The 26,754-nt window shown below is 32.2% G+C and overlaps 1 protein-coding gene across 1 annotated transcript; it reads right to left on the bottom strand.

Moving 5' to 3' along the window:
- Positions 1-1,195: 1,195 nt before the first annotated feature.
- On the bottom strand, positions 1,196-24,805 carry LOC123658048 (proton-coupled folate transporter-like). The gene is made up of 9 exons (XM_045593531.1): positions 24,762-24,805; positions 24,420-24,648; positions 22,807-23,100; positions 19,530-19,682; positions 18,247-18,439; positions 14,837-14,938; positions 9,876-10,013; positions 9,457-9,540; positions 1,196-1,559 (listed from the first exon to the last, which is right to left on the bottom strand). The coding sequence occupies exons 1-9, from the start codon at positions 24,803-24,805 to the stop codon at positions 1,249-1,251; spliced, it is 1,548 nt and encodes a 515-aa protein (XP_045449487.1). The 3' UTR covers positions 1,196-1,248.
- Positions 24,806-26,754: the final 1,949 nt, after the last annotated feature.

The raw sequence follows: 26,754 nt of genomic DNA, 5'->3' as shown, positions 1-26,754 counted from the left end.
TTATTGAAACACGTGGCAAGCTTTAAATATAATTTCAATTTTTTTAACTTCTACAGTTAGTAATTACGTTGAAACATGATATTTTTCTATTTTTTTTTTCTAGACTAGTCTGCTGTCTATTCACAGTAAAGTAGGTCAAGCCTATAGGAGTCTTTACGAATACTTTTGAGTACGCATCGCTGCCTCTGATGAATGTAAAAAAAGTACACTTCTTAGACTTGAATGTATCTATTCGTTATTTTGTATTTTTTGTGTATGTGTTGATATTCGTAGAAAAGATTATGATTGATAATTTCATTTTTGGTTATAATTCTGACAACGGATCTTATCATGATTAATGCGGCTTTCTGAAATTGTATGATACGATAAAAACGGTTATAATACGATCAACGTGTTATGTGTTACGTACACAAGTATTTGTAATGAGCAGAAACCCGCAACCACTAGCGTTATGGCCAGTTCGTTTGACCACAGAACAAATATGTCGTCTCTATTAAATATATTATGTATTTAAATAGGTCTGAAAAACAGATAATATTTTTTATGCGACTAGGTCGGCAAACAAGCATGCTCTGGCCACCTTACTCACCACAGGAACACAACTGAGAGCATAGGTATTATTTACTTATCACATCTTCTGTAGTGTCTAAGTTGTTTTCCAGAAGGAGTATATATTTTGCTGTCCTCTTCCTCATTAAAAAGACTTTAAATATATGAAACAATAACATTTATTGTGCTATAAGGTTATATATACTTAACGTATGTCACTAAAATCTACATTTTATTATAACTAGCAATTAGTTATGGTAACAAAATCAACATCCTATTTAAAAAGGGATATTTATAATTGAATATCAAAAAAAAAAAAAAAACTTATTTCAATGATGGATATAAATATATAAACCCCAGCAATACATTTATTCATCAATTATTAATAATACTTACATTATTTTTTCAAATAAAATGCTGGTCCACTTAGATACATTGCAGTATGTGGTAAGAAAAAAAAATTGAAACCTTACTTTGTTAAAAAAAAATATGCACTGTACTTAGTACAAAATGAACATTATTGGGTTTGTATTTAGATACCACTCGTTTAAAAATTGGCACATTTTAACATTAGATGAAACTTAGGTAACAACCTCAATGTTATCAAGCAACTTGCAGACGCTATGAATATAAGTAAAACAAAACATTACAAAAATAAATTTTATTCGATAATAGTAAATACGAATACAATATTGAAATTTATAAAGAATCTTTTGTGTTATTACTAGCTTCTTTTAATATGAGATCATTGTCTTTGGTAGCATCTGTGCCTTTCTCTATAACCGGAAGGGGTATATTTTTTTCTTGTTGTATAGTACTATCTGGTTGTATATTTCGCAGTCTTTTGGTTATTAAGTATGAAAGTAGTTGTAATAACGCTAAAGCGATGCCCGGTATGAGCCAAGCATCGGGTAGAGTCGACACAGTTTTTGTATACAGCAGTGAATATAAGGGCGATGAAAAGGTTTGAGTTGCCGATTCTAGAGCACCCAGTATCCCGTAGATTTTACCTGTAAAAATATTTTCACTATAATAAAGAAGTCATTATTAATTATGTTTACATTAATATACTTCAGTAACTAATTTGAAATTTTTGCTTGAAGATAATTAGGTACAATGTAATGGAGATAATAATTTACATTGGAGCTCAAAGAAACCAAAGTGACGAAATTGTTTTAAATATAATAACATTTAATTTGTTATTGTTAATCAATCTATATATTTTGAATTCTTTAATTAATCTAAACTTAGTTAAAATTATCTTTTACAGTTTTTTTACTGAAAAAAATATTTGTGAGCAAGTTCTCAAGGAAAACAAACTATGCTTCAACAAGGACTACAAATATGAAATACATTACAAATATTTTATTCACTTTTGACCATACTGGTAAATCATTTAGTTATTACAACACGCGAGCACAAATTATACAATTTATACAACAAACTGTATAATTTAATATGTTTTTATGTATTCAATATCTCCAATCCGTACTATTTGTTGTCTTTTATATAAAATTAAAAATTACTTTATTTAAGTAGGCTTAAAAGTAATTTTGAAGCCTACTTAAATAATGTAATTTTTAATTTTAAACAAACTGCCTTTTGTATTTTTGACGAGGCGATAGTGCAACTGTCATAGCAGTGGCTTATGGCTTTTGCATTGGCGGTTGTGGGTTCGATCCCCACACATGGCATAAATTTGTATTGACCATACAGATGTTTGATTTTTATGAAATTTTGTGCATATAGGGTAGGTCTGAGAATCGGCCAACGTCTATTTTTCATACATAGTTACAACGGGGGGGGGGGGATTAAGGGGGTAATGACATATATGGAAAACAACGTTTGCGGGGTCAGCTAGTATACGAGTATAATTAAAAAAAATAGTATATCCTTACAACAGCAGTAAATCATAGTGGGAGCCGTTGAGTGTTATACGTTTATTATTATACTAATTTGTTATAAATTTAGTCATATCTTGATTGATATAAGGAAAATCTAGTAGTTTTACTTAATTATAATCTTTTGCAGACATAATACAAATTTCTAAGAAATACGAAGAATCAGGTTAATAAACCTAAAATAACAATGATGTTATTGTATTATCTTTTTTATCATATCAAACTTATATTTTTACAAAAGTATTCCTTACGTGCATATCTTTGTATTTCTCCGTACTTTGTTTACGACCCACTAATGCATGTAAACAAAATGAGCTACTATTCTGAATCCATCATATTGTATTCAATCTTATAACTCCATAAATGACTCACATAATATCTTTATGACACGCTTTATGAAATAATACTTTTAAAAAGTCTTATATGACATTAATAGTAAGAATAAATAATAAACGCCTCACATTCAACGGCCCCCAAAGATTAGCTTAGTGTCGGGTGTCTGGAATCTGTATCATCTGTATGGCCAATACAAATATTGCCATGTGCGTAGATCGAACCCGCAACCGCCAGCGTAATAATTATAAACCAGTGCTGTGACCATTGGACACACGCGTCGTCAATTTATTTTTATTACATTAGACTACATATTAAATAACGAATTTCTTTCACATATCTCTTATAAAATTCTCTTCAAAATAACCTACAACAAGGAAGTAATTGTGAAAATTGACTATTTTTAAATTATACACACAATTTTTAATCTATGATTACTTTTGAGGTATTCATCTAATCTCATATCTTCATATCTTACTAATGGAACTGAAAAATTGGTAGAATAATTTTTGTGGCTAGAATTCTTCTAAAATAAGCTGTCAAGACGTGTTTTTAACTGTTAATCTTCTTCCTCGTTCCCTCAATGATGAGGATCGCGACCACGAATGATATGTCTCCATTGAAGGCGATCGTAAGTAGTATGTATTGCACAGTGCAAGCTGCCTCCCACTGTATTCTTGATGACATCAGACCATCTTGGGCGTGTCCTCCCTTTGGCACGTTTCCCTTGAACTTGACCCAGTACTATAAGTTTCTCGAGACTATGCTTAGGAGACCGCATAATGTGCCCGAAGAAGGTAAGAGCCTGCTCCATGCAGATCGTTGAGAGTCGCTTGGTAATGTTGAGCTCTTGTAAAATTGACTCATTCGTCCTCATGGCAGTCCAAGGGACTCGGAGTAGTCTTCGCCAACACCACATTTCCAATGCATCGATCTTGCTGCTATCGCGACTTCAGAGGCACCAAGTTTCGGAGCCATACAATAATATCGAGAACACAAGAGCTCGGACCAGACGGACCTTGGTTTTGCGATGGATACCACGATTCCTCCATATCTTGTTTAAGTTGGTCATTGTACTTTTAGCAATTCCAGCACGTCTGTGAATTTCTTCAGTGCAACTACCTCATTGACTTTTTCATAGGTATTAAGTGCATTCGAGTGAAGTAGAATTTGAGCTCTATCTACAACCATAATCTTAGTTTTTGTATGGCTAATTTTAAGACCGAACTTGGCACTTTCTTCAGTAGAACTGTCATCTCCTCCTCATCCGAAGCTAGTAACGTCGGAGTTAGTAACGGGCTTCGACAAATGGTTTTCCAATTTCACGAAACTGCTTCCATCTTCCAAGTCCAAGGTACATATTCTGTATCAAGAAAGTGAGATGAGGAGCAACACCCATTTCTATGAGCACATCAAACAGACGTTCCCACCTTACACAGTCAAACGCTTTTGTGTAATCTATAAAGCACATAACCAGCGGTTTGTTAAACTCACGGCACTTCTCAATGAGAATCTGGACATTTAGTATTTGTTCACGAGTTCTCTTACCGGCTACAAAGCCAGCTTGTTCACTCGATATCTGGTGGGCGGTGTAAGATGACAGTCTAGCGCTTCTAATGCGTAACATAACTTTGCTCGCATGAGCCATGAGAGAGAGAGAGGGTACGGTAGTTTTCCCACTTCTTAGTAGAACCTTTCTTATGGAGAGGAATGACAACAGATTGGATCCAGTTTGCCGGCCATGAATCAGCCAGAATCTTGGTCCCTTCAATGCCGAGATTTTGAACCATAGAAGCGGAAACGCCGTCAGGACCCAAAGCTTTATGCTTTAGTTTAACGACTACGTCCTCCACCTCGGACAGCAATATACTAGGTTCTTCGGGGTGGTCAATCCATTTTCTTTCTAGCAGTTGTCCCGATTCTTCACGATAGAGCTCGTAACAGTAGGTCCTCCATCTTTCAAGAACATGTTCCTGCTCTGTCAAGGTGTTACCTCTACTGTCTTTAAGTATCCAAGTCTTCGGTTTGACAGTGCCAGTTAGTTGTTTGATTTTAATGAAAAGGTCTTTAGTTTGTGCTCTATCCGCGTGCCTCTCAATTTCCTCACAAACTAAGTTAATGTGCTCATTCTTATCCCTGCGAGTTGATCTTTGGACTTCAGCATGGAGCTGGTTGTAGCGCTCCCGCTGGGTATCAGTTACTAACCCTGAACTCTTCAGTATCTTCCTCTCCTCTGTCAGTGTCCATGAAACCTTACTAATCCACTCCTCTTCTTTTTATTAGATTTAAATAGTCTGCTGCACTCTTCAGCAGTGTTTAAAACAACCTCCTTGAAGCTGTTCCAATCAGCTTTGCTAGAGTCGAATGGATCTATTTTTATTGACTTGATCTTCGTGTCAACTACTTTTTAAAAATGGTCTCGCTTCAGCCTGTAATATCCCACTACTGGGCATAGGCCTCTTTCCCCATGTAGAAGAAGGATCAGAGCTTAATGCACCACAATGTATCATCATCATTATCATAAAACTGGTTCGAAGCTGTCTCCTCTAACGCAGAAGTTGGTGCGTATACTTGAATGACATTAATTGATACAGGGCCAGCATCGAATTTTAGAGCAATCATACTATATCTACTGTTTTGAGTCTGTTAAATATATATGTTACTGTACTGTTATTTATATTTGAATTTTAAATTCAATAATTTTATTTATTTATGCTTCAATAAATGTTCCTACCCTTGGTTGAATATTTACTTTACACTCTCACACACTAAACAAAATAGGTTCATTAGTTGAACGAGTTCTTAAGACCATTGAGGAGCACTCTTCTTGGATAAATAGCCGGATGGAAGAGTACGAGAAGCACATCCTAGCTACTGCACCGTCTAACCCCACCGTAAAAACATTGAGTACGGAGGTCTTCACACTTAAAACATTTGTGTGGAAGGCTTTGAGTGCGTGGAAAGCCCAAGATCTTTTAGTCCTTGGCTTGCTCGCGTGGAAACACACTCACGCAGAAAGGTTCTATCTACTTCAGCAATCAGCATGGAGTCAAAGAGGATTCCACTGAGGATATAATGAAGAAGACTCTCGAGGTGCTAGTCGAAGAAATGAACCTGACAGATGTAAACTGAGATTCGTTGTTCTCGTGCGTTTATCTTCTGTGCAGCTTGGTGCCAGAGTTTGGAGAGCGAAGACTTTGTTGAAGGGGGATAAAGATCTGCATTTATACTTCATCGCCGACATTACGGCGATAAAATCACCTTCGATGACTATCGACGGTTGATTTTCTATTAGTATTTCTTCACACAGGTGGTTTTTTTTATTATTATTTTATTTATGTCTTTTTAGTTAGACAAATTACGTAATCGGTTCAATTCATTAAAAGAGTTTACATCACGTGGTTGATTAAATATTTTTTTAGGGTCAAGAGAACTGATAGCAAGCCCAGAGAGAGATCTCACTCTGCTCAAAGCAACGTAAGCCTGAACTTTAGCAAATAGGTGACTGCTTAAGTCAACAATTGCCCGGTTATGTAAATCTGTTTAGCGATTCTGCAGATATGAGATAATATTATACACATACAAGATTCCCGCGGAAAACATAACCCTTCCTTTGCAGTCGGGTAAAAAGGCGATTAAACGGAACTTTGGCTACCTGCGAATTGAGAGTGTAATGGTTTGACTCTTCTGAAAGTTTGGGAATCTTTCCCAGTCGAAATGCTCCAGATTTTAAGCTACATATTCGTAATCTTTCGAGAAGGTGTTAATTTCCAACAATCGTTCCACCAGATGAAGTAAAAAGGGTTTGACCAAACTTACATACTAGAATATTATATCTTGTTTAATTTTAAATTTTTTATTTGTATGTTGTTAGTGTGCTTTTCAAATAAATAAATATTCCTTATAATGAAGATACGCAAAACAGCATTGAAAAATATTACTTAATTATTGTATACAAACATACTTCACATTTACGCAGTTAATGCGTACATATTACGTTAGTTATACTTTTATTCTGCTTATATTTTGATTTTATTATATCTGTGATAAATATATCATTTAATAATAATTTCTTTATTTCAGGTAACAATCGGCCCATAAAACAATTCTTCTTAAACAATTCTTATAACACAAATACAACTAGAAAGATTAATGAATGTCACGACAATTTGTAAAATACAATAATACAATAATAAAATAGTTAAGCTATATTTAACAGATAAATTACATTAAACTAAAAAAAAACCTTAAGTATATATATATATATATATATATATATATATATATATATCTTAATATATATAAATCTCGTGTCACAATGTTTGTCCTCAATGGACTCCTAAACTACTTAACCGATTTTAGTCAAATTTGCACACCGTGTGCAGTTTGATCCAACTTAAAAGATAGGCTATATTTTATTTTGATATATTATGTTATTATTATATTTCAGAAAAAAATAAGGTGATACGAAGTTCGCCAGGTCAGCTAGTATATATATATATATATATATATATATATATATATATATATACATAATATAATAACTAAAAAATATTATTAAAAGGAGTCCCTTTAGGCAAGGTTCTGAAGATACTGGCAGCGTTCCCCCTTTGAATAGCTAGACTAATTCTTTGTCCGAAGTAGCTGCCAGCTCTTCGGTCTCCTGTGACGTCGAATAAAATAAAAAAAAAATAAAAAAAAAATAAAATCACATTAATAATAAATAATCCCAAATACAAATAAATAATTTTAACAATAATTTCATTATATTAAAACTAAAACAACTAATTACAAAAATACAATGTCAAATTTGAATTTAAAAAAAATATTATTAATAATTATTAATATTTTTCATTTGTTAGAAGTAGTTGAACTTCAGAAAATGTATTGTAAGAACGCGTTTAATAAATTAAATTTTGGAATAATTTTTATTCGTATATACCTATATAGAAGTGTACTGAGAAATTATTATGATTAGATATTACAGATATCATTTATCCACGGAAACTTTAAAGGCAATACACATTAGTGAAGGCGCGACGTAATTATAATTATGTCATCGTAGATATAGGCAATCAATGATTGAAAATGGGATTTTGATTGAAAAGTAATAATGATAATAAAATTGTCGCACTGTAACACACAAAAGACCGTTCGTCATGAAAAATAATTATTATAAGGCACCTAAAATCAAACATGATTTAGATTTTAGAGATAAATAATTTATTTATTTTACTATCGATTTGAAGATCCGTGCACATTTTTGGTATTATTTTAATATTAAATACTAGCTGACCCCCCAAACGTTATGCAATATATGTCATTATCCATCTTAATCCCTCCCTCCCTTATAACTTAGGGGTATTAAAAATAGATGTAGGCCGATTTACAGACCTACCCGATATGCACAAAAAATTTCATAAGAATCGGTCCCGCCGTTTCGGAGGAGTATAGTAACTAATATTGTGACACGAGAATTTTATATTTAAGTTATTATTTATCTATATATACTACATATTACTCATATTTACTTTTAATTTACATCTTGCATTGATAAAGTAAATAAAGTACAAATTTAATAATAAATACACAGAACTATACAGAGTATAGGTGAAAGTCTTATTATCATTAAGCGGAGCTATTGTAAACAATAGTTTACTTTTCTAGGTATTTCCAGAATATTAAGTATCATAGTTTTATTTTACGTCCGCTTTATTTTAGGTAGAGATTTAACAAATATAGTCCTTAATTATTACATATATTTACTGTGTGGTTACGGCAGCAAAGAATATAGCCAACCCCTGTCTAAGAGGCGTCTAAGTGATAACATAGTTCCACTACCACCTTGAAACTTAAAAAGCCGACTGATGGCGGGATAACCATCCAATTTTTGGGTTTAAAATACACTGGCCGAAGACCGTCAACAGCGTCTTCGGTGCGACAACTCCAGCCTTGCGGTCACCAACCCGCCTGCCCAGCGTGGTGACTATGAGCAACACACATGAGTTCACGCCATTTTTTGCTCGAACTTATGGAGGCCTATGTCTAGCAGTAGACTGCGGTAGGCTGAAGTAATGATGAAGTGATGATGAATCCTTAAATAAATCTAACTGAAACTATATTCTCTACCGTACCATTTCATCTTTTTCGTGTCTTCTCGATTTTACTTTTTATTGAGAATAACCACATCAAAACTTTATAAATAATACTTAGTAGAGCACAAAGTTATATCTAAATTATGTTATTTAAAGTCAAGAGCGGACTTTTTGTACTGTAGAACGTTGAACCGATAGTCACGCTTATGAAATTTAATTTTTATTATAAACAGATTTTATTGAGTACTATGGTTTATAGGATCAATGGAAATGTGTACAAAGGTATTTAAAATTGTTCATAAATTCATTAATATTTTTAATAAACTGAAGAGTGGTACCAAATGAAATGTGTTTTTTACAATAATATAACTTTTTCATATTTTTCACGTCTACTTCACGTCTTCCCTATAACATTATGGTTATCACTTTATTTATACTTTTGTTTAACGAACCTAAATATAAAATGAATGTATGTTAATAGGTATACATTTATTTTATTAAATATATTATCATTTCAATTCAATTCAATTATTAATATATTATTACGGGTCGAAAAATGTCTTATACAGTTACACTACCTTGTTCTGTTGGCAGTATCTGTTTGTTTAGTAATGGCCGCTGCACCACTTGGGAACCCTGGGATATAATGCCGATTCCAGGAACTGAAACGAAATATACATTTTGTAGAACTATTTATTACTAAACTTTAATTTTGGTAAATTCATTTCAATGAAGTCGTCCACTTTTGACAGTTATCATAAAATTCTTCTCCGCAGAATCTACATTCCAAATAGATGGTAGCTTCACTTTAAACATATTTATTTTTTTAATATTAATATGATTACATAACTACTTAAAGGTGCTTTTGAAGTCTACTTAAATAAAAACATTTAGAAAAAAGACAACTGATTCAGAAGAAAACACAAATATTACGAGTTAGCATACACACTCTTCAAAATGAGGACATTTACAAAATAACTAGTAAACTTATACGCACTCATAAATACGAAGACAGTAGTGGACGCAAGTATGAGAGAGCTGGTAGCGAGCATGTAGGATACGCAACTCAGGACCCCCACCACCTCGTCTGATAGACGGAGTCGACGCTTCAGGACGTTGAGGATAAGAAGAGTACCTGCGTTCATAAAATTCATTTACTAACTAATCTAGTTGCATAAGCACACTTACCACATACGCGTAAAACATTCACAATTGAGTAATTCATAATAACAATGTATGTCATATATACATAACATTTTAAGATTCATAAATTAAAAGATACAAAAAAATATTTCTTGTAAATGTATGCCTACTTTAAATCTAAATTAATGTAGTTGTTACAATATAAATTGTTTTGAAAAAATTAATAAAATCATAATTAACATAATTGAAAACTAATAGGTACGTCTTATATTTATTTACCAGAATAAGTACACCAATTACTTCAATGCTTAAAAATTATAGGCTTTTTATCACATTTTTATAACATTTTACATACACGGCACCTACACCACGTAGGTACCTAGATGACAATGGCGCTTCCAAAGTCTTTAAATAATATACGGTAACTGAAAATCACTACCGACAGATACGGTAAAGAGTGTAGCAGTATAAGCACGGGTCAGATGCCCCTGGGGGAATTTATGTCAAAATTTTGATGACGAAATCACCGTGTTAAGAGGAACATTTCCCTAGGTTACCACACCTCTGAATGCGCTAGTTTTTCAAAAAAAAATTTTTTTCAAATTTTGAAAAAAATTTTTTTTTTCTCTTGCAATATAATATTTATTTGTAATTTTTCTACCAATCGCTAGATACACTAAAGAAGCATTAAATAAGGTACTTTTGAAGTCTTCGCAGCAATTGATATATCGGAATATCACAAATTCAAAATTTTAAAATTTTAAATCTCACGTATTTTAAGAGACACTATCACGAATTTTTTTGTATAAATAGCCCTTACTACGCTCTATAAAATATATTTTTTTCAAAATTTTCTCTAAGGTAGATCAGTGTTAAAAAAAATATTATTACTATCCTGATATGAATAATTGAGCATCTGAGCAAGTAATACTGCTATAATTTTTAAATGTAATTTTAATATTTACGATATTAATAATTATAACAGTAAGAAATTGATGTGCGATTTTTGTTTTTTATGTTTAAATTTTTTTTATAATTCTTAATGATGAACTTTTACTTGTTTTATGCATTAAGTTGTATTTCTACTCAAGAGGCATGAAAATTAAAAGATTATTTTAGCTACGTCTAAAGAAATTCTTTTAGTTTGTGTTTTATTTGGGAATGTTTTATATGAGGTTAATTTATATGTATATTGTTACTATTTTAGTTCTCGGTTTATTGTTACATTTGTTTCGAGCGAGCATCTAGTCGTCGCTCCCAATACGCGACATTTTTATCACTCTGCATTTTTATCAACGAAGATAAATAGCTAAGATCACATGAAATGTTACTATTTAAATACAATGTCACTATGTTACATTACTGCGTTTTCGCCTTTAAATGTTAGTTTTAAATAATTTATTTAAAATTATTTTTATTCAAAATCACAGTATAAAATATTAGAATCACTATATCAGAATCACTAATATTGAACTATATGGCAGTCAACTTCGTAATAAGATGATTTCGTATCAGCAGACAAAAGAAACATACGTTTAGCGACGACTAGATGCTCGCTCGAAACAAATGTAACAATAAACCGAGAACTAAAATAGTAACAATATACATATAAATTAACCTCATATAAAACATTCCCAAATAAAACACAAACCAAAAGAATTTCTTTAGACGTAGCTAAAATAATCTTTTAATTTTCATGCCTCTTGAGTAGAAATACAACTTAATGCATAAAACAAGTAAAAGTTCATCATTAAGAATTATAAAAAAATTTTAAACATAAAAAACAAAAATCGCACATCAATTTCTTACTGTTATAATTATTAATATCGTAAATATTAAAATTACATTTAAAAATTATAGCAGTATTACTTGCTCAGATGCTCAATTATTCATATCAGGATAGTAATAATATTTTTTTTAACACTGATCTACCTTAGAGAAAATTTTGAAAAAAATATATTTTATAGAGCGTAGTAAGGGCTATTTATACAAAAAAATTCGTGATAGTGTCTCTTAAAATACGTGAGATTTAAAATTTTAAAATTTTGAATTTGTGATATTCCGATATATCAATTGCTGCGAAGACTTCAAAAGTACCTTATTTAATGCTTCTTTAGTGTATCTAGCGATTGGTAGAAAAATTACAAATAAATATTATATTGCAAGAGAAAAAAAAAAATTTTTTCAAAATTTGAAAAAAATTTTTTTTTGAAAAACTAGCGCATTCAGAGGTGTGGTAACCTAGGGAAATGTTCCTCTTAACACGGTGATTTCGTCATCAAAATTTTGACATAAATTCCCCCAGGGGCATCTGACCCGTGCTTATACTGCTACACTCTTTCTTTTTACATATACATTTTATATATATTTTCATTCCTATAGCACTTTTTCCCTACAATTGTACAGTCAAAAATGAGCACGGGAACAGGAGCTGTGATAAGAGTGGAATCCACGTCTTCGGTTGCCTTAACTGATAAAAAAGTATTTAGGTATACAATCTTTTTAGTAGAGTTTTACTTTAGGTGTCTTAACTTAATATATTTCATCTTCTAAAAAAATGATAAGATTGAATTGACCTCAATGACTCATTACAAGTCTCAAAGTCTACACACCTACAATTAAAAGTAAAATAATTAATTAAATATTAAGTGGTTTTGTACAGATTTCATTTGAGATAAAGATCGCTTAAAACTAAATATATGCGTCATATGAAACATTTGTTGCGAATACTTAAACACATTATCGAGGAATGTAGGTTAATAGCAAGTTCTAATTCAATTTTTATATGATTTCTAAATATATACTACTCAATTTGTTTCTTAGCGTTTTGTGTTTAAATATATTAACGTTATTGTTATAAAAAGTACCTACACTACCAATATTTGTTTACTTTTTACTTTGTGTAAAACTTAACAAAATGTATAAATAACTAGCGGATCCGACAGACTTCGTCCTGTCAAAAAGATTTGGAATGTGGCAGTTTTTTGTTCCTACCTATTTTATAGTCGGCGCAAAAAATTCTCCTGAACAGAACCGTCACCCTGATGATAGGGTGGAGTGTGAGGTTCAGCTCGGGTGACCAAGTATCTTCGCTTCCACGAACTTTGGCCACCCTTCTGTGATCCACTTAAAAACCCCCACTGGGATGTCTGCTAGAGGGTATCAAACTAAGAGGCGAACTTAGGGTTCAAACCTGATTGGAAAATAATCTAAAGAGACAGTGGGAACCTAAAGGTGACAAATATTTAAAAATTGTGTGCCTCAATGACATAACACAGAGATAGACGGGTTATTAACCGACGTGATTGTATTTAAAAGTGGCGCAAATCTACGTCACAGAACGCGCGATGCGTCGTGCCCGATCGCGCCGATTTGGCGTGATCGTGACGTGAGATTAAATTAATAATTAAAGATAATAAAACCCTTTTTCAAGGCGATTTGGTTGACAGATGTAATGACTTGAAAAATAATGCATTTTATGTCGCGTGCCGAAACTAAAACAAAAGAAATAATATCGCGAAGCCAACCAAAATAAAAATCAGTACTAATAATCTAGTTCTTACATTTGACTATTCAATTTGGTCGGGTTCGCGATATTATCACTTTTGTTGAGTTTTGGAACGCGAAATAAGATCATCCTAGCGAACACGCACACTGTTTTGATAGATATGATTGAATTTGAACTTTGTGCAGCGATAATAAAGTGCAAATTGACTCTTTGGCGTTAGGAACACACCTACATTCCTTGTTGTTGTTGAATGTGGTTTAGACGAAGGCACCCCAGAACATATATTCTTTTCTTATCCTAAATTGGGATTCTCTTTGTATGATGCTCTTCCCCCTGAGATTCCGCTGACCTAAAATCCTTATTAATGCGTGTTTTCTCCCCGTTTATAACTTCTTTACGCACTTTCATTGAAACTAACAATATAAAACTATAACGGGATGGGAAATCTAACAAAAGTTAAGTATTCCAAGTATATATTTACTATTATATATTTATATATCTTTGTGTGTTTTTGTCTTAGGCAAGTTAACTTTCTTTCAGGCAAACTTGTACGGTAATTGGAACCAAACTTGTACTCCCACTATAACTCCAAATAATTTTGTTTACATAAAACTACAGTTACTCAGTCAGTAAGTTCGGCCTATTGCAGTTCACTACTGGACATAGGCCTCCGCAAGTTTTATTTTTTATTTTATTTTATTTAGGAATTAAACAGTACAATAATACAACCAACTAAAAAACTGATACAGCTAATACACAAGCAATAAAGTTTCCAAAAGTAAACAATTCGTAAATGAGCGTTAATTAGAAATAATTCAACCAATTCAAGCAATAGTAAAATTAATAATTAGATAAACAAATACGAATAGGAAACTTCTTTCATATATTAATTAATCATCATAATCAATCAAAAAAAATTAATACATAAAATTAATTTTATACAACATTACAACAAATCAATCATACCAACTACTGATTCAATACAGTTATGATTAAATTATTTTAAAACAAAATCAAACCACACTCACTCACTTCCGCCTACCGCAGTCCACTGCTGGGTATAGGCCTGCCCAAGTTCGCGACCCATGAATTTGAAACAAACAAACTCACTTTCACATTTATAATATTAGTATGGATTGAATATAAATGCCATCTTGTATAGGTAAGTTTTTCCTGACTACCACAAAATGAAAAAGAAAATTTATATAATTTACAGCGGCTACACTGTACGTACTAAGTAAAATAATCGGACGTCAACCAGTTCATTCCTCATCAACCATTACAGTTCGAAAAACATTTTTACTTACCAATAAAACTAATTGTGTTTCTGTAAGCGAGAAAAGATCCGAACATGACATCGTCCCATTGGAACTTATATCTGTAGAACATGTAAGCCAAAAGTACCTCCGCTGAAACAAAAATAAATTATTCCACCTCCATGAATATGAACACTAAAATACTGCCACGTTTACGTTCACGTTTTCATCGTAAGCCCATGGGATTTCTCCTAATGACAAGTTTGTTACAGTTAGTTTTAAAACCATATTTAATCCCCTTAGGGGATTAATTTTTAGAAATAATTTTTTGAATCAACTTTAGTTTCGAGAATCTCCTGTTATTACTATCCTTCTAAAAATTACCTACCTAAAAATTTTTTCCTACTTTTCTTCTTGAGTTAGCTGTGCAGGTAGATAATTTGAATGCTTTGCTATAAAACACTTTTACTTGTATTTAAATTTCATTACAATATTTAATACGTAATCAATATTAAAAGAAACAATCAAATTGAAAACCTCCTCCTGTTTTGGAAGTCGGTAAAAAAAGAATTAGCAAAAGAATTATTGAAGAATATAGCCACCCACTCTATTCCCGTGGGTGTCGTAAGAGGCGACTAAGGGATCACACTGTTCTACTACTACCTTGGAACTTAAAAAGCCGACCGCGCCATCCCAGCGCCACCGCGACTAAGCCAGCCCTGCGGTCACCAACCCGCCTGCCCAGCGTGGTGACTATGGGCAAAACACATGAGTTCACGCCAAAAATGGAGTGAACTTATGGAGGCCTATGTCCATTAGTGGACTGCGAAAGGCTGATGTGAAAAAAAAGATAACATTTTATCACATTAATTTAATCTATATGATGCAAGAGAATAGGTATTTATCATGAAACTCGATCACATACAAATTCTGTACTTAATATTATTTGTAAATCGATTTATCTAGATATCAGTTCGATTCCATCGACCTAATCGTAGACATTGACGTAAAAGATGAATATGATATAGTGTCTTGGTCAAATGCAAGTCCTAATTTGACTTGCCCTTGCGTAATAGTGCGTATTTTCTGACAATTTATCTTTCTTTTACTATCAAAAAACCATACTATCAAATATTTTGTATAGAAAATCTATTAATTAATGCATTACATGGCAAGTAGCTTCGTTTTGTTGGCGCTACATGGTTATAAAATTTAAGATATCATCGACTTTTAGTTTCTTCATCTAAGAACTTGCATTCAGAAAGTTCATTGAACTTCAAGTTTGTTCACATTTTGTAAGAGAATTTGAAATAAATGGTTTCGAGTGAAGTTAATTTCTTGATTTGAGTTTTTGCTTCATAAAGTCTTGATGTCACATATTATTATTATTAGTTTTTTTTTTTAATTATTAAAAAACAGGTATATATAAAAAGACGCGTTGGCGCAACGGTCACAGAACTGGTTTAAGTCTTTCGCGGTGGCGGTTGCGGCTCGATCCCCGTACATGACAAACATTTGTATTGGCCATACAGATGTTTGCCGTGGTCTGGGTGATGGTGCAGTCCTCGTGGGTGTCCCCACCATCTTACTTAAAGTACGGTACTTGTGGTCAAAACCTACTCCAATCATCATTATTGCAAAAATTATTAGACTATAAGCTACGTTTAATGTATAGAACGCTTGTAATGGTGTATTTTTCTTAATGGAGGTAGCGTCTACTAGTAGTCTAATCACCTTATTTCAGATCTCGTTATTTTGTCAAACCTCGATTTCAAATACAGAGCTTCAAAACAAGTGGGATTTAATTTGATGAATTTATATTTGATGATTTTACCTAGGTTTTTGTTATTTTTATTGAAATCCGTACATTGATACCGTTTTAGAATTATGAGGGGAAAGGTGTAGAGTCTTACTGACGTTGTTGACGACAAGCTATGTGTTTCTGCAATGCATTATTTATCAGATTTCTTATTTAATTTAGTGTTTACTTTCGTTCCTTGAACCTCCTTTATTATTTGATATTTATTTGACGCCAGTCTATATATAAATTAAAATTATGGCAATCTACACATTAGCAAAGTAGCAGAGCACCCATGTGATCCGTTTATTGAACTCAAAAAATAAAAAATTACCGGTTGAAATGTGTTATAAGGCTTATACAGTGTTGCGTACCACTGTACAATTAAAATCTAGGAAAACATACTGAAATAACATTATTTTTTTTCTAACTTTATTTGAAACTTGCTTATACTTTTATACTTAATATTTCATTAGATTTCGGTTACAATAATACAGTAATCGGTTTCCATTGGCATTCTCTAAGTACGTAACCCTAAAAGATATTCGTTTTTATAATTTTTCTAGATCAGAACAAATCTATTTAATGTGCCACTCGACGTCAGACTAGAAAAACCAGTTTCACATCAGTGCAAAACTATGATTAATGGGTGGTAATTGTAGAAATATTGAAGCAAACATCTACTATTAGAGTGTGACTGACAGAAAGTGGACTGGAGTGGACCACGATAGAATCATTTTTTGACATTATTTTTGTCAAAAAATACGACAAGTTAAATTTCGTTAAGGTCAATATTCTTTCTCTTCAAACAACCAATAATAAGTAAGGTAAGCGTTACTTAGTTCGCAATTTCCATCCCTTTCATGAAACCTAAAAAATTAAGTATATATATGGTAGTAGTTGTATAAAGTAAAGTAGTAAATAAACGCCACCTTAAGATGAGCTGTACGTTGAAGGATTTCTGTACATTCCAGGTTCTATGTTATGTTGACATTGTACTAAGGAATGTTATATTATGTAATTTCTGAGGTAAAAAAAGAAAGTGTCTTAAATATTTTTGAGATAATGTTTAAAATAATATCCATTTTAACAAAAATTTAGAATACATTCAGACAACGCATTCATAAATTAAAACAAAGTACATTTTAACTTTAACTACTCTCCCAAAGGATCTAACTAAATTTCGAGATACCAATATTCAGAATTTTAGCTCGTGATATGAATTTGCATGTATCAATATAGCTAACAATTAAGTTAATGTGTGTTTTTATTTTTGTAATCACTTTTCTCACGTATCCTCCTCGGTATTCTATGTAGGTATATAACTGAAGTTTTTAAACTTCTGTAGAAATGCATTACAATTTATAAAACTTTTCAACCTAGGTGTACAGGTGTATCAAGCTTTGCGTTATGGTTATCGATGTTTATAAGCTTTTTTTATTTACGAATAACTAAAAAACGAATATTACTATATGGTGTGTGGTTACAGCAGTAAGAATATAGCCTCCCCCTCTCTTCCCGTGGGTGTCGTAAGAGGCGACTAAGGGTAACTACAGTTCCACTACCACCTCGGAACTTACGTCTTGTATCAGTGTAGTTCTAATTTTCTAATATAATCAGTGATCAATATAATCGATCGTCAATAATATAAGTAATTTATTACCAGAAAGTAAAATTCTGTCTCCAAGTCCCACTACGAGCATGAGTAGAATGATCACTCGCTTGTTGCCCTCCCGTTTTCTCAACAGACATTGAACGGCGTTGAACGGCAGTCTCCAGTTTAACACAGACACTTTGTTCTCACGATTGACATTGACATCTTTGACCCTCACTATCACATAGATAAGGGATGATACCTGTAAATAAAGTATGTATATCACAGAAAATGAATTAGTACATTAATATTGTTATGTTGTCTGTTGTTGAATCAATATATCTGTAAGTCATAAAAGTAATCTCGTAATCTTTTGCCTAATTTATTACTCGTATAATTTTTAAATGTTTAATTAAGGAACAACTCTTATAAATAACAAAACTACGTATCATTTGCTTAGTGTATTTTAAAAGATTTTAAATCTATTTTAAAAATAGATATATGTTTTGTTGTTATCTATTTGATATATGATAATCTAGCTCAAGAAAAATTTAACAAAAATTGCGTTTTCTCGCAAACGAAAACAAAAATCGACATCAATTACATCGACAACAATGTAGGTAGACGAAATAAAAGTAGAGTAAATACTCTTTTTCAAAGATTATTACTCAAAAAGTATTTGTCAGATATCAATCAAATTTAAATAGGGTCTTGTGTGGACAAACATCAGCTTTCAAGCAACAGCATCAGCAAACAAGAATCGTTAAAATCGGTACACCCAGTAATAAGTAATATAGATCGAAATGACTATATTGAAATGAGACCATATGACAAATCGAAATCGGTCTATCCCGTAAAAAAGTTCTAAGATAACATACATAAATAGTCAACAATACAGTAATAATACAGTCGAATTGAGAACCTCATTCTTTTTCGGAAGTCAGTAAAGGTCGGTTAATCCCAGGATTACCTTTCGTTAAGCATTGTATTGTGTATGTTAATCTTAGTTCTTGTCCGCGACTTCATTTGAATAGAAGTTTTTATATTATCTCATTATGCTATCAAGATCAATGAATATTATCCTTTTTGCCAACAGTTTTCATTGCTGTTCGGTTCCTATTGCTTATAACTATAGCACAGCTTGATGTTATAAGGCATATAACCTTCCTCAATAAATGGGCTATCTAACTACTAGTGACTGAGTAGTTACTGAAATTAGTTTGATAACCTAACTCTTCAGCCTTATAAAATTTGTACTTAAATACTTTCTAGATCATCTTAAACTCCACATTGTCATAAAAAATATCCACCACACGACTATTAAAAGCATTATATTAAGTAATTGAAGTTACCTGTAGTAATAAAACAAGTGGGAACACACCGTAGAATCCGAGGCGCCGGTACAGGAGGGGCCCACTCACGGAACCCACCACGTGAGCTATTTGTATCGCGGCCCGATGGGTTCCCATCGTGCGCGTCACATCACGTCCAGTGGCATGGCATAGCTGTAATTAATTTGTATTTATCATGTTAACGGATGCTCAAACAGTTCGATGTGTAAAATACGGAAATGTAATTCAATAGTAGAGCCTTATATTCAGAATTTATTTAATATCCAGTTTTCACTTGTATTAGTTAAAAATTAAGAGTTGGCGTGGCGCGGTTGTGACGGCAGTCGCATGTTCGATCCCTGTTAATGGCAAACATTTCCTGCCCTTATGTTTGTTTATTAATATATTTTATTTATATATTTATGGCGCTACCATAGGTAAGGTTATTGCTCGGGGCAGGTGGAGAATGCTAGCGCGACCCCATCTCGCCCCACCCAGGCGGACGACTGCTCACACGTGGTGGTTTTTTAGTAAGTAGGAGTCTGACATAACCCTCTGGCACCCCCGCGCTGGAGGGTATCCATGAAGAAAAAAAAGTAAGGTTATTGCAGCTGGCGGTTGCGAAAGTAACCACGTGTATGATCCCCGGGTAGTTGTGCTTGTCTTGTGTGCCCTCTTTTTTATAGAACAAGTTCGGGAAACAAGCGTACGGTTCACCTGATGGTAAGTGATTACCGTAGCTAATACGCCTGCAACACCAGAAGCATCACAAACGCGTTGCCGACCCTGTCCCCAATTCCCCCCGGGAGCTCTGGTCACCTTACTTACCAATAGGAACACAACACTGCTTGAAAACAGTATTATTTAGCTGTGATCTTCTGTAAGGTCGAGGTACTACCCCAGTCGAGCTGCTGCATATTTGCTGCTCAAAATAGGATTTTCACCACAATGAGAGCCGTTGATTTTGAAACATTTGTGACATTTAATTCTGGCTGTGTCGAGGAAAAGTAAAATCGTAGTATATATACATCGTGATACAAAAATCTTTGTATACAATTTCTTGGCAAGAAAAAAGGTGACCAGTAGGGAAACATTTTATACACCTAATTATTTTGGATTATTAGTAAAGATTGGTTATTATACCCGTATATCTTAGATAGGTAAAAAACAAACCATGTAACAAGGTACAATGAAGGGGCAACTATAGTCGTATTTAATTTTTATTCGTTACGCGATAAGTGACGTTCGAGACTATTTGAAGTATATCGATAATATTGTATTTTTTATTAATTTATAAAATAATGTTGAAACTCCAAATGGTTATACTCTAAAATATGATTAAAAGGATGGAAGGGACTTGATGTTGGAATATATATTAAATAAAACTATTAATTACATATTTAAGCCGTGTTTACTTCTTATCCAACATACATAAGTCTTAGAAAAATTACAGAGTCAAACAATATGTCATAGGAATGTGTTCTATTTACAAAATATATATAAAACCTTCACTTGACTTACAATTTAGGCCTATATATGTCGATCTCGAGAACACTGAAAAATTAATTTTATTTATTGTAATCAATATATTATGTCGCAAATCAATATTAAATAATTTCAAAAAGCGGGCCTAATACTAAAATCATTATCTATGAGCCAACTTTCAGATATATCTGTCATTGCGAGTGTTTGTAGGTGTGCAAAATTAGACATTTATCTCATTCACATTTAAAAAGGCAAATATCAAATTTATGAGTGACAAATGCTTATAAATACATTACTACACAAGTAAATACATATATTCATAAATGCATCACAAACATACTTAATACTTAAAAGACTGACAATAATAAACATGGCCAATAATTGTGTTTGTTCGCAAACGAAAAAAACTGATTTTAATTACATCGACAAGTAATGCAACGTAAGTAGACGAAAAAATAATCGAGTAAATACCTGTTATCAAAGATTACTCAAAAGTAGTCATTAGATCTCCATCATACCTTCGATTGAAATAAGAATCATCAAAGTCGGTACACCCAGTGAAAAGTTTTGCGTATATAACGTAGATCGACCAAAAAGTAACCAAGTAAATACGCGTCATTAGATATAACTCGAAAAGTACTTGTTAGGTCTCAATCAAAATTAAATGGGACCACATGACACACAACTCATTTCAATTTAAAAAAAAAAAACATCGAAATCGGTCCACCCAGTCAAAAGTTCTGAGGATACATAAAAAAATACAATCGAATTTACACCTTCTTTTTTGGAAGTCGGTTAAGAACATAAGTAAGGAATATTAATTTGTTATAATAGTACCTATTGTTAAGGATATAAATTAAACTCATATGACATTCGTTATTATTTATCAATGAGCTCTTTCATATTTTGTATCGAAAAATCCTTATCAGATGAATGAATTATCTTGACAAGCATATGTTGCAATAGATACATAGCAATATCTGCTATAATATATATATCTGCTATAATATATATATCCATATGTAGTAGAAGAGCAGTATTAACCGCACTGACGTTTATAGCTTTACTGTACTTTGTCTATTGTGTATCACATTTATTTATTTATGTATTATATTTGTCTAATAATATTATGTATTACACATATTACATTCAAAGTAACAAACAATTCCTTGTGCTTTATTTTTTATTACTATTATTTCAAGTAGATCTCCTAGTTCATTGTATTTATGTTTAATGTTTTTATGCTGCAAAATTTGTTTTTTCATTGCCTACAATGTCCCTGTTCAAACGGTTTTGTAATGCATTTTTTCTTAAATGGTAGATACCAGCAGATATTTGATTAGCATGTCTTAACAAACTCTTGATAATTATCTATACTAATGTTACAACCGGAAAAGTCAGTTTGCTTGGTTTATTTCTAATTACGGAACTCTACTTATTAAGTAGGGACTATAAATTTTAAAGAAAGTTTCACCATATGGATCAAATAAACATAAAAAATTAGATAAATGGTAACATTAGTATAAAAACCTAAAGAAAACAAAATAATACTTAAAAGATGAATCAAATTATAGAAGCTATCCGAATAATATTGAAATAATTAATTCTAACATATACATAAAAAGTAATCAGATATAGAAGCACCTACCGTCAAAGAAAGCAGCAGAATTATAGAAATTAAAAACTTTTAATGAAGCGGGTATCAAAGTCTTTTAAAACTGTTTTTTTTTCTTTTTCATACTTTTAATTATTAAATGACTTGTAAGTAAAAAAGTATAATTTATAAAAAAATAAATAAAACAACCAAACTTACGTCACCAATATGGCTGAAGGACGCTGCTAATAGTAAGCCGAAATTGCCACCCAATGATATGGGAATCTGAACAGCGTAAAGCACTTGCATAGTGGTAGCTCCAGGAAACGTGAGCATTAAAAGCACTCCTGTTGTCATAACGCACATTCCAAGTAAGGGTAGGATAAGTAGCGGCTTCCTTCTTCCACTGCAGTCACTCCACGGGCCAACAAATAATAGAACTATTGTTGAAATTAATAACCCCACAAAACTCCTACTCACGTTGATACCAGATACGATAACTTGACTTTCTGCCTGAAAAATACAAAACCATTCATTGATCATATAGTATTTGAAAGCTAGTCTATTATAATAACCTATATTAATATATTGCAACTAATGCAAATTTATTATTTTTTTAACCTTATTAAACTTATGTTACTTTTGTGTTGGTGTGCAAAAAGTGTAAATAAATAAATAAATAAATATATTGCACTAGATAAAGAATACCACCAAAATAATTTTGTCATGACAAACAGCAGAAACCGTACAATTCGACGACGCGTTAGCGCCACGGTGACAATACTGACTTTTGGCTGTTGCGCTGGCGTATGCGGATTTGATCCCCGCACATGGCATATATTTGTATTGGCTATACAGACGTTTTTCGTGGTCTGGGCCCATGTGGTGTGTCTTTCCGAACCCCCGACAAAGGAGCAAATCCTAGGATTTGGGGGCCATTGGGTGTGAGGCTCATTTCGTATACGTTGTATTATACCGCATAACTTTTTACTGCGTGTACCGATTTTGATGATTTTTAATTTAATCGAAAGCTGATGTTTATCGTGTGGTCACATTTAAATTTCATCGAGATCTGATAACAACTTTTTGAGTAATATTTGTAAACGCGTATTTATTTCACTATTTATTCGTTTACCTATGTTGTATTACTTGTCGATGTAATTGAAGTCGATTTTTTTCGTTTGCGAGCAAATACAATTATATATTTACATTTTAGTATGTACATACGTTCGGTGCGACAAAGCCAGTACTGCGGTCACCAACCCGCCTGCCCAGCGTGGTGACTATAGGCAAAACACATGAGTTCACGTTATTTTTGGCGTAAACTTGTGGAGGCCTATGTCCAGCAGTGGACTGTATAGGCTGTAATGAATGAATGTACATACGTATATTATGATATGCTCTTAAAATTCATTCAAATATCAGGTATTAGAACAAAGCAAGAGTTATTAAATAAACTATTAGAACAAAAATATTTTTTTAAAAAAGATGATATCATGAGCGATTTTTTAAAATCATTGGCTATATTATTAAAAATGAGAGCTGTATAAATTTTCTACAATTTATTTTCATTTTAAAAAACAAGGTTGATGAAAAAATTTATACAAATTATATGTGATACTGAAATTGTAACATAGCCTTGTAAGATGATTACCTTACATTTTAAATACTTTAAACAAAAAGACTATTATCATTCGTCCTTACGTATATATACTTTAGGTTTGTGTAATTGTTATTCAGACACGAGACAACATTAGGTATTTCCGTTTCCGCTTGCTTATATACGATTGCCTATTAATTGAATAATTAGTATTATTCTAAGTTAATTTTACCTCAGCTGATCGAAATTCTTCTCCTACACCTTTTCGACAAATTTCTATTGAATAGCCCAAATCTACGCTGCAAGCTGTCCGCAGGTAAAAGTTCTGCAAAGAAGTCTGACCAAGGTTGATCGCCATCATTGCACCAACCAGTGCTGGCTCTAAAATTATTTGCCATTTATGAGTTTTTTCTGGATCACTCTCCTTCGGACATGGTGTTTCATCTATACAAGTCGTGGATCTAGAATAATACACATGTAATATGTGAGTATAACTATTTTGTACAAATAAATAGATAACAATATTTAAAGTGACAATATATTTTTTAATCAAACTTACAAAAGTAGTACATACCTTAACTTTTCTAGCTCCTGGAGATCTAAAGAACTTTCAGTCATGGTTTATTTTTTATAAAAATAGTTGTAAAAAATACTTATTGTACATTTCCTTAATACGACACTTATTTATTATTAATCAATTAATACAGATTTCACATCACAGCTATCGTTCACGAGGCGTGTAGCCGTTAGCGCGTTGCTTGGGCTAGTGTCAAATGATAAGATAATGGAAGTGTGTTTGCATATTAGAAACAATGAGAGCTGCTCAGTTAACAAGCAAGTAAGTTTTTAAATCCCAGGCGATGTGGCATTAAAGAAATACACTGGCTATAACCGGTGGGATATATGCTCGGCCAACCGAAGCAGCGGATTCAATTATAGCAATTGCCGATGATAGTAGGCATTCAACCGGTATTACATGTATGGATTGAGTCGGTCTGGTGCAGGTTATTGAGGTTCCTAATGCAATTCACACACAGTCGTCTAATAACTAAATATGTTAGATTGTGAAATCTTGCCTATCAAGAAGAAAAATGTTTAAAATTTCTAAAGCAAATAATAAATTACTTTAAAAAAAACGATAAACCAAATTACCAAACCTTTTATTTTCTAATAAGCAACTTACGAAAAATTGTATTTCCCTTTTTGAGTTTAATTATTATTTTTAACATCTTTCGTAATGAAGGAGTGTTCTACGTAGATAACAAATATCGGTCAATAAGGCTACAGTATTAAACTAATCAAACTGGAAATGATTATTGCTTATATCTTCACTGTCATATCGCTCGAGACTAGTGTCCTACGTGTAGAGTCCTACGTGATTAATATCACATAATAATTATAACGCAAGCAAATTAACAACAAACGCATATACAGTATTATGCATAAACAATTTGTTAATTATAAAAGATACAACAAATGCAAGTATGTATTAGAGCATTCAAAACCACAATGCAGACCTAAATAGAAACTTTGAATAACTATACTCTTATATTCGATAACAAAAGAATTTGAAGACTATAAATAAAGCTGTCACATAAAAGATTTTATTAATTTCAATTCTCTTTTTAATTAATAATTCAATAATTAATAATAATTCAAGGTAATTTCACCTTTAATGTTACCTACATACCTATACAGGTATAGCAATTTATTGTAAAATAACAAACCTAAGAATAGATATAATATAACATTCCTCGTGGTGAATCTAAATAAATAAATATATCTCGAAAAAATCAAAACTCAAAATCATGAAGTCTATTAAATAACAGCCACGCATAAATTCGATTTAACTTAAAACTCTATTGTTCAATAATGTTTCCTAAATTATATTTTAATTTGATTGTATGTTAATTTTCAATATATTTGAATACCTGTACTAATTTTAATTTAAAAATCTGGATATAATACAATATAAAATTATGAAATTAATCGAATCTGGTACATCGACGCCGTTATCAATATTTCTCACAATGTTAATAAATATTATCATTTCACTGATAGAACTCAAATGAAAAATAAACAAAACTGGTGCAATGATTTAACCATCAAGGATTTTCCTCATAATATCTCATTATGTTCACAAAAGCCTTAATAGAGAACTAATTTTCTCATAATATGAAATTTGCTTGTTCTCAAAGCACCAAACTAGTAGCAATTAATATCGTTTGATTTGAGCGCCGTCAACGAAAGACATTGCAAATTGCTCATCAGGTTTGAGTAATGTACTACCTACATATTCGAACACCTTTGCAACAATTTCACGGCCGAAGCGTAGAGCTAGCTCTAAAATAAAACAGTTGAGAATCTCGTTCGGTGCTCGGCACGCGTTAGCTGCCAATGTTACGCGTCTATTACGTGTGTAATTATCACATCTGGATCTTAAATGTTTGGTGCATATGTGCGTCGCATAAGTTTCTTTCATACTAAAATCGAAAAATAACCATAAAGTGAAGATATTTCGTTTCATTTGCTTACTCTATATTATATTTTTAATTAGTTACAACCAT

Source organism: Melitaea cinxia, chromosome 11 (assembly GCF_905220565.1).
Source record: "Melitaea cinxia chromosome 11, ilMelCinx1.1, whole genome shotgun sequence".
NCBI lineage: Eukaryota > Metazoa > Arthropoda > Insecta > Lepidoptera > Nymphalidae > Melitaea > Melitaea cinxia.
Note: the sequence above shows the minus strand (reverse complement) of the source record. Positions and strands in the feature narration are given on the sequence as shown.

Coding starts and splice junctions, on each gene's coding strand:
- LOC123658048 (XM_045593531.1), bottom strand. CDS start 24,805: ATGACTGAAAGTTCTTTAGATCTCCAGGAGCTAGAAAAGTTAAG. Junction 23,101..24,419: donor AAGAATTTCGATCAGCTGAG/GTAAAATTAACT, acceptor TGTATTTTTCAG/GCAGAAAGTCAAGTTATCGT. Junction 9,541..9,875: donor TACTGTCTTCGTATTTATGA/GTGCGTATAAGT, acceptor ATTTCGTTTCAG/TTCCTGGAATCGGCATTATA.